Source organism: Ceratotherium simum, chromosome 2 (assembly GCF_057802395.1).
Source record: "Ceratotherium simum simum isolate JZ-2026a chromosome 2, ASM5780239v1, whole genome shotgun sequence".
NCBI classification, from domain to species: Eukaryota; Metazoa; Chordata; class Mammalia; order Perissodactyla; family Rhinocerotidae; genus Ceratotherium; species Ceratotherium simum.
The window spans coordinates 19,043,120-19,054,888 of record NC_141901.1 but is presented as its reverse complement, the minus strand read 5'-3'; the positions used below and the strand labels follow the sequence as shown (position 1 = coordinate 19,054,888).

General features: G+C 46.2%; 1 protein-coding gene across 1 annotated transcript in view; it reads left to right on the top strand.

Moving 5' to 3' along the window:
* The first annotated feature begins 363 nt into the window (after positions 1-363).
* COLGALT2 (collagen beta(1-O)galactosyltransferase 2) overlaps positions 364-11,769 on the top strand; it is a 114,575-nt gene continuing 103,169 nt past the window's right edge. Inside the window, exon 1 of the mRNA XM_087438824.1 lies at positions 364-739. Within this exon, the coding sequence (XP_087294950.1) occupies positions 477-739 (263 nt within the window). The 5' untranslated portion in view covers positions 364-476. The remainder of the gene's footprint in view (positions 740-11,769) is intronic.

Genomic DNA, 11,769 nt, shown 5'->3' with positions numbered 1-11,769 from the left:
AGATTGCGGTTTGCAAAAGCAGAATAAATTTTCTTGGAGTTGTACTGTATGTACACACACACACACTTAGACGCCCATTGGCAGACACGGCCACACCTCACAGTCTGGGGGAAGCCACAGACCTCAGCTGTACAAGCTGAGCCTGGACTGGAGGAACTTCCCGCAAGACAAACAGCCCCACAGACACCGTCTGGGAGCCTGAGCCTCAGGCGAGCGCTGCAGCCGCAGGTACGCGGTGCTCACCGCGTCAGAGCCTGGGCGGCGCGGCGGCGGGAGGGTCCCGGGCTGCAGAAGTCGGTGCCAGCGTGCGCGCCAGCCGGCGTGGGCCAGCCGCAGCCTTGTCCGCCCCTCGCAGCCCGCCTCGCTCCCCGGAGCCGCCGCCGCCCCTCCCCGTCGGCCTCGGGCGCCCTCCAGCAGCCCGGCTCGCGCTCGCGGCAGGTCCTCCCGCCGTCCGCCCGCCCGCCACAGCCTTGAACATGGCTGCGCGCCCCGCCGCCACCCTCGCCTGGTCGCTGCTGCTCCTCTCCTCGGCTCTGTTCCGCGGCGGCTGCCGGGCGCGCTTTGCCGCCGAGCCGGACTCGGAGGACGACGAAGAGGAGGCGGTGGTTTTCCCCGAGTCGCCCCTGCAGAGACCCACGGTGCTCGTGGTCGTCCTCGCCCGCAACGCTGCGCACACGCTGCCGCACTTCCTCGGCTGCCTGGAGCGGCTGGACTACCCCAAGAGCAGGATGGCCATCTGGTGAGCCGGCAGGGGCTGGAGCGGGGGCGGCCTGCCGAGCGCCCACGGCGCGGCGCGCTCAGCCCTCGCCGCCTGTGCGGGTCCTGGGCTGGGACCGCACTCGGCCGGCGGGCACTGGGCGCGGCGCCCCGAGCGCCCGAAGCTGCCGCTGCAGGGCCAGGGGACCGCTTGGGGAACGCGAGAAAGATGGTGCGCACACCCCCTCGCTGCTGCGCGTGTTCTGGGCGCATCAGGAGGTCGGGTTGGAAAGGATGCGCGGGTCTGTGTGCGCACGGGGTGCTAATGGGAGTAACCACTCTGCCTGAGCTCCTGTGTGTGTAGAGGGGGGGTGGATCGGGGTGGCCTCGTCCCTCTCCTCCACAAGGGCTTGGAGAAGTCCCGCAAAAGTGCTAGCTTCTCCCCCTCTCCACTTTCGAGGTTTCCTTTTTCGCCACCTCATATGCCTTGCCCTGGAGTGAGGGGAGAGAGTGCCCGTCGCTGCCTACTCCTCCAGAGGCGACAGGGAACGTAACTGCGGCTGGCAAGGGGGGCTCCGCAGTGGCTGGAATGACGAAGAGTGTGCCGCCCTGGCTTCCCGGTGCCGGCTCCAGCTCCCTCTTCAGAGGCTGGAAAAGTGGCTCCACCGGGGGGGAGAGGAGTCTGGACCCAGAGTTTGAGGCTAGGTGGGGCCCGTGAGCCCTGTCTCCTCTGAGCGCTCCAGGCTGTCCCCGCCTGTGCATCCTCCTGGGGCACGTTCCCCGCCACAGATGCAAACCGCGCGGGGCACCCTGGGGTCCTGCGTCCTGGGGATGGAGCCGCCTTTGGGAAGGTACACAGCCAAGTGTTGTTGCCCTTAGGATAGAATCCTGGGCCTGGTTCCTGTGTTTGCTGCGCGGAGGGCCAGGGCATCAGCGGGGTGGCTGCCCGCCCCAACCCGGTAGAACTCGGTCCAGTCCCGCACCTTTTATAAACGCAGGTATCAGAGGGCGAGAAGATAGTGGCCGGGTGAGCCGCCAAGGGGCCTGTGGAGGAGGAAATGGACGCTGGCCAGAGGAGATAGGCAGCCAGGTGCGTAGACAGGAGGACTGTGGCCCTCTGAGGAAGAGAGAGACCAGGTCACTCCGGAGCAGTTTCTGTCTTGTGTTGATAAAGGGAGCTGGCCATAGACAAGACGCATCCTTAAAGCAGCGGTTGGGCAGAAAAGGAAGGATAAAGCAGTAGCTGGAATTGGCAGCCAACGGGTACCTGGTGGGAGAGGCGCAGAGGTGAGAAAGCAAACATGAGCTGTAGCGCAGCACTGTGCTATACACTGCTTTACTATATGCCCTGCTATACGTGACTGCTGGCACGGAGAGGGGCATGCTATGTGGAAAGTGGGAACGCTGATGCAGCCAGACTTTAAACCAAAAGGAAAGATTTTTTTTTTAACCACTTCAATACCAAAAAAAATTTCACAAATGTCGGTTCTTAGATGCTTTTTTCAAAAGAGGTGTTTACAATATGGTCTTGGTCTTTACACATAGTTTACTTTTAAAGAACATCTCAATAATTACTGTAGGAAGTTAGTGAGGGGTGAACCAGGTACTTGACTCAGGTTTTGCTACCTGATGTACAGACATTACCTCTTTTATCATACAGTAAACTTATAAAGGAGACACTATGATCCTTATTTTACAAATGGAGAAACTGAGACTTGGATCAGTTCAATAACTCACTTAAAGTCACAGAATTAATAAATGGTAAAACTGGAATTTGAACCCAAGTTTGTTGCTGAAGACTGACCTAAAAGGTAGTGGTGGGAACATGATATAAGCAAAACTTATATAAACCTATAAGCTACAGATTAGGAGACTTGAGTTGTTTGTCACAGGCTTGATATGTGGTTTCCAGCCAGTTGCTTGGGATTCATAGATGTCAGTTTCCTCAGCAGTAAAATGAGGAAACTGGAATAATGATTTCAAAAATTCTTTCTGGCTCTTGAATTCCATAGATTTTGTGATATGATCAGAATCAACCAGCAGTGATTGTACATCCTAAATCCCGCTGGGTGTTCCAGGTTCTATGGACATCAGTGTTCTGTTTAGAGGGGTAGTGTTCCAATTCCGCAAAGACCCTTGGGATCTATTTTCCCTTCCTCTCATTCATGGTTCGTGTAACTGTACCTTGTCTTTTACAGCCAGTGTTGGAAATTTAACCTAGGAAGTTAACCTAAGTTAACCCTAAGGAAGAAACCCTAGGCTTGGGTAAGGCCTTGGGCAATACCTGCAGTAGCCACTGAAGATTCTTCTTTGAGTTCTTGCTTAGAAACCTGATATCATTTATTTGGTAATAATAATCAAAATGGCAGTTTTTAAATGGTCCTTTACAGCTCTCAAAATACTTTCACCAACTATGTTCTCATTTGATCCTTACTACCATTCTGTAAAGAAATAAAATTATCTCCATTTCATAGAAGAAAACATTCTGTCCAAAGTAGCTGACTTACTCAAGGTTACATTTATTTGTTAATTTCACAACTACTTAATAGTAAGAGCTCCCAGTTCTTCTAAGCACTTTACATTATCTGCCTGTTTTAATCTTCATATTAACTCTATCAGGTAGGTACTATTGTTATCCCCTTTTACAGATGAGAAAACTGAGGCACAGAGAGGTTGTGCGAGCTTATGCTCTTAATGATCTTCTTTTGTAAGAACCAGGCATTATGTCAGGTTCAGGCTGAAAGAAGTTGAATAAGATGTGGCTCCTCACAGACAAATATGGCTTTTCTCACAGGCAGTATAAGGTGATCTGAATGGCATTCATAGGGTTTGGGGGAGCAACAAAGCACTTCTACATCAGATTGGGGCAGTTGTGTGATGGAAGGTGTGTGGTCTTGTGGGGTTGACACTTAGTTTGAACTCAGTTTTGAAGGACAAATAGGAATCCACTAAAACCTGGGAAAGAAAGAGGGTTCCAGAAAAAGGGAACAGAGCCGCAAAAAAAAAAAAAAAAAACAAAAAAAACCAAAGGCACTGGGACATTAACCAGAGTTTCCTATCAGGGGAGATAAAGTGGGTGGCAGGTCTACTGATTGCAAATCTCTAAACTCATTGCATTTAGCGATTTGCACCACCAGAGCCGGCACTAAGAGAATATTTGGCTGGAAAGGTTATGGGATATAACCCTTCAGGAGGAGGTGGTACCTCAGTTTAGGATGCTACAGCTTTGAGGGGCTTCTGCCAATTACTTACCTCTGGTCTCTCAGTGCCAAGCTCTACTCAACAGTCTGAGATGCCAAACTGACTAGAATCCACTCTGCAAAGCCAGCACATGCTGATGTCAAAAATGGTCAATGTCAAAAATGGCTGTGAGCAACTCAGAACTTGGCAAAACAGAACCATGTTGAGTCCAGAGTCTGGGCTGCCACCTTTCATTTACTCTTATCTCAGGAACTGCAGACTCACTCTTCTCTTCTCATCCACATGCTTACCCCTAACAACGGCTGGAGGAGCATCTGATAAGACCTCTTTTCTTGCATGAGTAGTTGAGAGGGCTGGTTCATTGATCACATTTAGACTTCTCCGTGATGTGACTTTTTTTCTCATCTAAAGTTCTGGAACAGATCTGCGCTGAGTACCAACAAATTGACTTGAAAACTTTTGCTGTTGGAGAATGAGTGCAGTTATCTCAGTTAGCATCGAGTTTATTTGAATTAGATTCAATTAAGGCAAGTTTCTATTTTGGAGATACTTTGCACCAGCAAAAAGAAAAAGTTGTCACATTTACCTGTCTGATCTCAAAACTCCACCGAACTAATTATTTTCCTCCAAATATCACAACTCTGTGATAAGGAACTAAGATATTCCTTGTATTCTTATTAAAACCTGCACTGAGTTAATGGGAATCACTGCTGTGCTGAGATGAAAGGAGCTGTTTGGCATCGTGACATGCGGCAGTGCAGTTCAGTGGGTTGTCTTTAATTCGGTGGAGCCGTGAACAGTGGCCTTAGCAATAGAGGGAAGGCTGACCTCATCCCCCTTCCCAAACCTGTGATTAAGGGGAGCAGCGCCAAGTACCATGATCGTGAAAAATGGAGCAGGGCACAAGGAAAAACAGTTGACCCCAAAGATGCATTAAGCTTGTCTTTTGGAGAGCATACTGTTGCCTGCGGGAAGACAGCTGGAATTCAAGAATCTGTGCGGTCACAAGGCAGTAACTGCTGTGTAATTGTAGAACGATTTGGGCGTTTCCTTTGGTCGAGTTTTGAAAAGTGATATACTACATTGGGAACCATTGTATGGCTTTCTAAATAAAGAGATGAGTTACTGTTGACGGAAATAAACAATGATGAGCTTCTACCTGTTCTGGGGCGCTGATTCCATTTTACACACTACTTTGTGCAATGTTTGGGGATTAGCTTGGATTTATCTCCACTTCTTGATGCTCAACCAGTAGCATTTTGGTGACTAGTTAACTAGATACACTAATATAAGTGTGTTTAGCGGCCCGCCCGGTGGCGTAGCGGTTAAGTGCGTGCGCTCAACTTAGGTGGCCCCAGGTTCGCAGGCCTGGATCCCGGGCTCGCACCAATGCACCGCTTGTCAAGCCATGCTGTAGTGGCATCCCATATAAAATAGAGGAAGATGGGCACGGATGTTAGCTCAGGGCCAATCTTCCTCAGCAAAAAGAGGAGGATTGGCATCGGATGTTAGCTCAGGGCTAATATTCCTCACACACGCACACAAATGTATATTATATGTGTGTTTATGAAATATTCCAAACTACTATTAATGATAGTTTTTAGCACCAGGGGTGAGAATGATGTTCCATTTTCTCATTACAGTCTTGACATTAAATTTACATTATCTCTGTGGATAGAAGTATCAGCTCCTGGCTGGAAAAGTAGATGATACTTTGGTCCTCTTCTCTCCATTAGTCTGTTTTCCTTATCTTTCCACCTTATTTTTCCAGCCTGGGGTTTAGTCCTGAGGAGGGGGTATGCAAGCCTAGAGTCAGCTAGACTGGGGCTCAAATCTCCTGTGTGATTGTGGGCCCATCGGAGAACCTCTAATCCTGGCTTCCTCATCTGGAAATGACTAATAATAACACCTACCTCAGAGTTATTGTAACAAGCAAATGAGATAATGTATGTAGAATGTCTTTTACATAAATGCTACTAAGTAGATAATAGTTGCTATTTCCTATCCACCTTTTTCCTTTTGTCCCATCTCCTTTACCTTTCTCTTCCCAGATGAAGATTTTAAAAAAATATATGTTCAAGAGGAATTCTGTTTATTTTCTTCCTTCCAACAAAAAGTTATCAGCAAAATGAAAACTAACATTTATGGAGGTCCTGTTCTAAACTCTTTGGTATGAGAACTGATTTACTCCTGACAACAACCCTAGGTAAGAGACACCATTACTCTCCTCATTTTACACAGGAGGAAACTGAGGCACAGAGAATTTAAATAACTGGCCTGATTTCATAAGGCTAGTGCACAGTGGAGCTGGGACGTGACCCAGATGGCTAATGTCGCAGACTGAATAGGGATGGTCTGTTTAAGATCAAGAAAGGACCAATTAGTTCTAGTTTTTGCTTCTGTCGGTTGAGCCCACTTAGGGAGATAAGAGTGCTAGTGTTTCTTTCAAACAAAAATGGCCCCTTCTGCTTGAATGACACAGGGGACTCAGTGGTTCCCTTCCGCTGTCTTGATAATTTCATCACGTAGCTTAGGTGCTTTCCAGTTACTGAACTCTGCTCTATGTTGGTAGATTTCATAGGAACAGAATGAGACTAAATATATGGGTGCACATAAATATGCAGATCACTTGTTATGATCACAACACATAGCAACAGAAAGAAATTTATCAAGTATTGTTAGCGGCAAATGAATAAGACAGCCCTATTCATACGCATGGTGGCTACAGCATTTGGGGTTCATACTGGTAAAACAGAACATCCGTTTTTCAGCCTTTTTAATTAGTGGTCTTCAATTTGGTTGACGCTTAGACTCAACTTTCTTTCAAATAGTTGGAGAAAACTCTCATTCCTCTCTCCACCCTCCAATTTCAAAACACAATTGGATCTCAGAATCATATATTTCCTTTGGGTAGAAACTGAAGTGACTAATAAATGTCACCAATCCTATTGTTCTAGTTACGACAAATTGCCCACAGAATTAGAAAGGATGCCTACACTGCCCGGGTTCTATTTTTAATTGACTTCCATGGATGGGGAAAACAAACACATGGCAATGAAAGGATTGCCCCCCGGTCTGTTACATAGTGAATAAGTGTGGGGATGAGATAACAGATTTCTAGATTTTAAACCCTATGGCTGGGCCGGCCCGGTGGCTTAGCAGTTAAGTGCCCGCGCTCCGCTGCTGGCGGCCCAGGTTCGGATCCCCGGCGCACACCGACGTACCACTTCTCCAGCCATGCTGAGGCCGCGTCCCACATATAGCAACTTGAAGGATGTGCAACTATGACATACAACTATCTACTGGGGCTTTGGGAGAAAAAAATAAAATTATAAACCCTATAGCTGTTTTAATGTTGATTATTTTGTGATCAATATCGCTTGTGGTTTAAAGGAGCATGCCATTCTAAGCAGGGTTTGGTTTTACACATTTGTCTTCAGCTCCTTTCTCCGGGTCATTCTACCACTGAGTTTCTCTGTGACTCCAAGTACATAAGCATGCTTCTTGTGGCCCTCTCCCTTGACTGTCTCTGGTGGTCGTAGGAATGAACAGTGAAAGCTTTGTAGCCAGAAAGGCTGCTGGCTGTGCCTAGTCCTTTTTCCAAGGCTTAGCTGTACGCGTGGTCATATCACTGTGTGGCACTGTCTTCAAGTCTATGGCACAGTATAGCAGGACCATTATAAGGCTTATATAGGGACTACAGTAAGGCTATTATAAGGCATGTTTCTGCACGTTTCTTCAAATAACGTAACAATATACAGTAGAGTTCAAGTCTAAGAGAAAATGATTAGCCTATAGTATGGCTGTTAGTCCTAATCCTCAGTTACCATATTATGAAGAGGTTTCGCTGTATGTGTTTATTTTTTTTATTTTCATTTTTTTATAGTTTTTATTTATTTATTTTTTCCCCCAAAACCCCAGTAGATAGTTGTATGTCATAGCTGCACATCCTTCTAGTTGCTGTATGTGGGACGCGGCCTCAGCATGGCCCGGGAAGCGGTGCATCGGTGCGCGCCCGGGATCCGAACCCGGGCCGCCAGCAGCAGAGCGCGTGCACTTAACCGCTAAGCCACAGGGCCAGCCCTCACTATATGTGTTTAAATCATAGCTATTATTCATCAGGAATTACCAAATGTATGTATTGTATATGTTTTGACATTTTTATTCTCAAAGGAGTGACTTGTTCACTTAATTGCACTTACATTGTTAGCGTATCAAAAATTGCTGATTTAAAAAAAGTTTTAAATCCCAGAGGGGCCTTGAAGATTTATTTAATAGTAATTTGGTTATTTTAAGAATTTTCTCTCCTGACTTTTTTTTAAATTGAAACAGTAATACACTCCCATAATAAAAATTCAAATAGTATGAATGGGAATAGGATAAAAAGTAAATCTCCCTTCTTCTCCATACCACCTGCCAGAGGCAACCAATGTTAATAGTTTCTTGTGTATTCTTCTAGAAACTTTCTGTGCATATACATATATCCTTTTAATGTTAACCCAAATATGAGTGTTTTGTATATCCTGTTCTGCATAAGTGTGATGTTTTTAAAGCAATCTCTCTATCCCAGGTTTTTTAAACTCGGCCAGCCCACCTACACCCATGCCCTGGGTGGCACAGTAAAAACTAGTCTCACACAACACCTGTTCCAAGTAGTTACTCTAAACCCCTCCCTGATTACACTCATCCTGCTCTCTTGTCCTTGTGTCTCTGGCCCCTAGAAAATCTGACCCTATGCCATTAAAAAAAAAAAAACTTTTATGAAGTGTAATATGCATCCAAAACGTGCATATATCATAAATGTATAACTGGATAACTTTTCACAAACTGAACACAGCCATGTACCAGCACCTGCCTCGCCAGGCCTGGGTTCATACACAGCAACGCTTAAGGGGCTGAGTATCCCCTGTCTCCTGGACTTTGTCCAGGCAGTCAAGTCCCCATCAGGCCCACCCTGTGTGCACTTGCGATAAGCCCCTGCTGTCTGACTCTTTGACCTGGCTTGCCTGGCCCCTGTAGGCATCTGGGTGGTGACCCTTGTTTCCTCCTCAGGCTTCTCAGGAGGCCTGGGACTCAAGTAGTAACTGTTTTCTAGAACCAGCAGGCTTGGCAAGCTGCCAGCGAGTGACCTAGTGGTAAAAGGATCAGGATCGTATTACTTTTCCCTCAGCTCTCCATCCCTCTGGTAGGAAAGCTGTGTGTTAATGTTCATAAAAGTAAAAAAGGATCTTATTATAGGTAATAATTGAAAAGTCATGCAGAATATAAACAGAGTGGCTGTAATTAATTCACTGGGACTTGCTGCCGTTCAGATCATGAAAACGCAATGTTTGTGGTTGGTGGCATTAGCCAAGTCTCTTGCATGAATTAAACCTTAGATTTGGCTGAAGGGCATTTCTTTTCCTCTCCAGGAGCACCATACAGAAATTATTTCAGACTTAGACTTCCAATAATAGCTTCATGATATCCCATCAGGGCTGAATTTAGACTTTGTAACATGTTTCATTTAATTGAGACAGCAATTATTATTTTAATTGTTTTCAAATTTAGCAAGCTAAGGCCTGTCCCTGACTTGTGGATTTAGCTGATGAGATTTTGTTCCTCTGCAAACATAATGCAAAATATTCCCCTCTTTCTCTAGCATCTTCTGATTAATGTTTCAAGACCACTTAGAAGATGTACATTTCAGAAACGTATGGGATAACATAAGTAATGCTCCTGAGCTGCATGCCCCTGAGAATATGGCGGAAGACTGAGTGTGGGGTCAGGCCGTGGCTGATGAAGCATTCTCATGAGTCCCTGGTTTAAGTGATACATTGGCTGTATTGGAAGAATTCTTTACCTTCTGGGTTGAATTATTTCAAAGTCTGTTGAGGAACGTGTCAGGCTGGAGAGGGGAGGTTCCTTAAATGGAGCTTTCCCCATTTTGGCTGTTGCTATGGTCTGAATGTTTGTGTCCCTCTGTGCCAAATTCATATGCTGAAATCCTAACCCCCAAAGATGATGGTATTAGGAGGTGGGGTCTTTGCAAGGTGCTTACATCGTGAGGGTGGAACTCTCATGAATGGGATTAGTGCCCTTATTTAGAGAGGCTCCAGAGAGATCCCTCACCCCTTCTACCACGTGAGGACACAGTGAGAAGTCTGAAACCTGGAGGAGGGCCTTCACCAGAACCTGACCATGCCGGCATCCTGATCTTGGACTTCTAGCTTCCAAAACTATGAGAAGTAAATTTCTGTTGTTTATAAGCTCCCCTGTCTGTGGTATTCTGTTATAGCAGCCTGAACAGACTAAGAAAGCTGTCAAGTCCAAGAAAATCATGACGATAGCCAAAGCTGCCTACACGTTACACAGGAGGGAAGTAGAACTCTCTTTCCTTCCCCTTTTCTTTCTGAGAGTGATTGTGTATGTTTTGGAGGTGGGGAGGGCAGTGGGCTATGGCAAGCTTCCCATTCTTACAGGATGGGGGATGATTCTGAGGAAGGGAAATGTATGGATGTACGTTGATTGGCATTCTCCCTAAAAGTCATGTTAAGTGAGAAATTGCTGCTTTTCAGGGTCTTGGGAAAGGCAGAATTTTCTGGAGCCTGACAGTGGAACTGAAATTCCTGCGCTATCTGTGAGAAGTATGCTTGTGGACATTTGGGACCATGGCATTCCCTACATGGAGTCCCTTGCTGGACTGCTGGACCGCTTTGTAGTTTCTTGGTTTCTATCCAGCCCCACAGTCTGTCCAAGCTCCACACACCAGAGTGATTATGGTTGAGACCCGCCAAGATAGTGGAAAGTTGCTGCCAAGTGGAATTAGGATTTTTCGTGTCATCCCCGCACCGTTGAACAGTAAGCTCATATGCAGCTCCGTTGCTGCATTCTCTCTGCTAGAAGCAGGTTGTGGTGGGAGAGCATTCAATCAGACCCTGTCTTGTGTTCCAGATGGATTTTGGGGAGTTGGCACGTAAGGTTTGAAACAGCCACATACTGAAACATTTTAGAAAATTACAAATCTCCTCTCTGCCTTTCCCCAATCTTGTTAGACTGTAAGATTTACTAGGCACATTGATTTCCATCCTAGAAAATTCTCTTTAGTGAGATAAACTGTGAGTTTCTAAAGCAATGGACTAACAAATGTTGCGTACAGCCTTTTATTTGTTTGGTCATCGCAGATTGTCTATGTGGATCAATCCAGGTAATCATGTTGAAATTAGTAGTTGAAGTGGCCTAAAAGTGACTCACCCCCACTGGTCAAGTTCAGTGGCCAGGAGTGGACATGGCCCTTATCACTGTTCTGTCCACCTTTTGGTGTAAGGCTGCTGGGCTTCGACTAGTGGTTCCTAAATACTGGTTCAGGGGCCAGCTGCATCACAATACCTAGGACATTTATTAGTTACATAAATTTCTGGGCCCCATTTTAGCCACATTCAATCAGATGGCCTGTGGGAGGGGCCTGGGAATCTGTATCTTAAACATGTACACAAGTGATTTAGAGGCACCTTTGGGTTTGGGAACTGCAAGAGATGAGCTCCTAGAAGACCCCTTGAGGAACAGGGGACCCTCAGGGAAGGACTGAAGGCTGTGTATGCATCTAAAGTACAGGCCATGGGATTTTCAGAGCTCGGAAAGTTGGCCAGCTGTGGAATCTTCTAAATCCAGGTTACAGATGCTTAAGCAATCAAGAAGGCCAAGGGGTTTTCTTATTAAGAGAAGCAGTAAAGTACAGGATTACAAAGGGGAGGCTCTGCCAGGCATGTGTCATTTATCTTTTTTATTGAGTCAAGCATGTGTGTTCTCCCTCCTTCCAACAGTGGTTATTTAAAAAATATATATATATTTTTTAAAGACAGTGCCTCAAACTGCCCACTGTATGAAGCACCT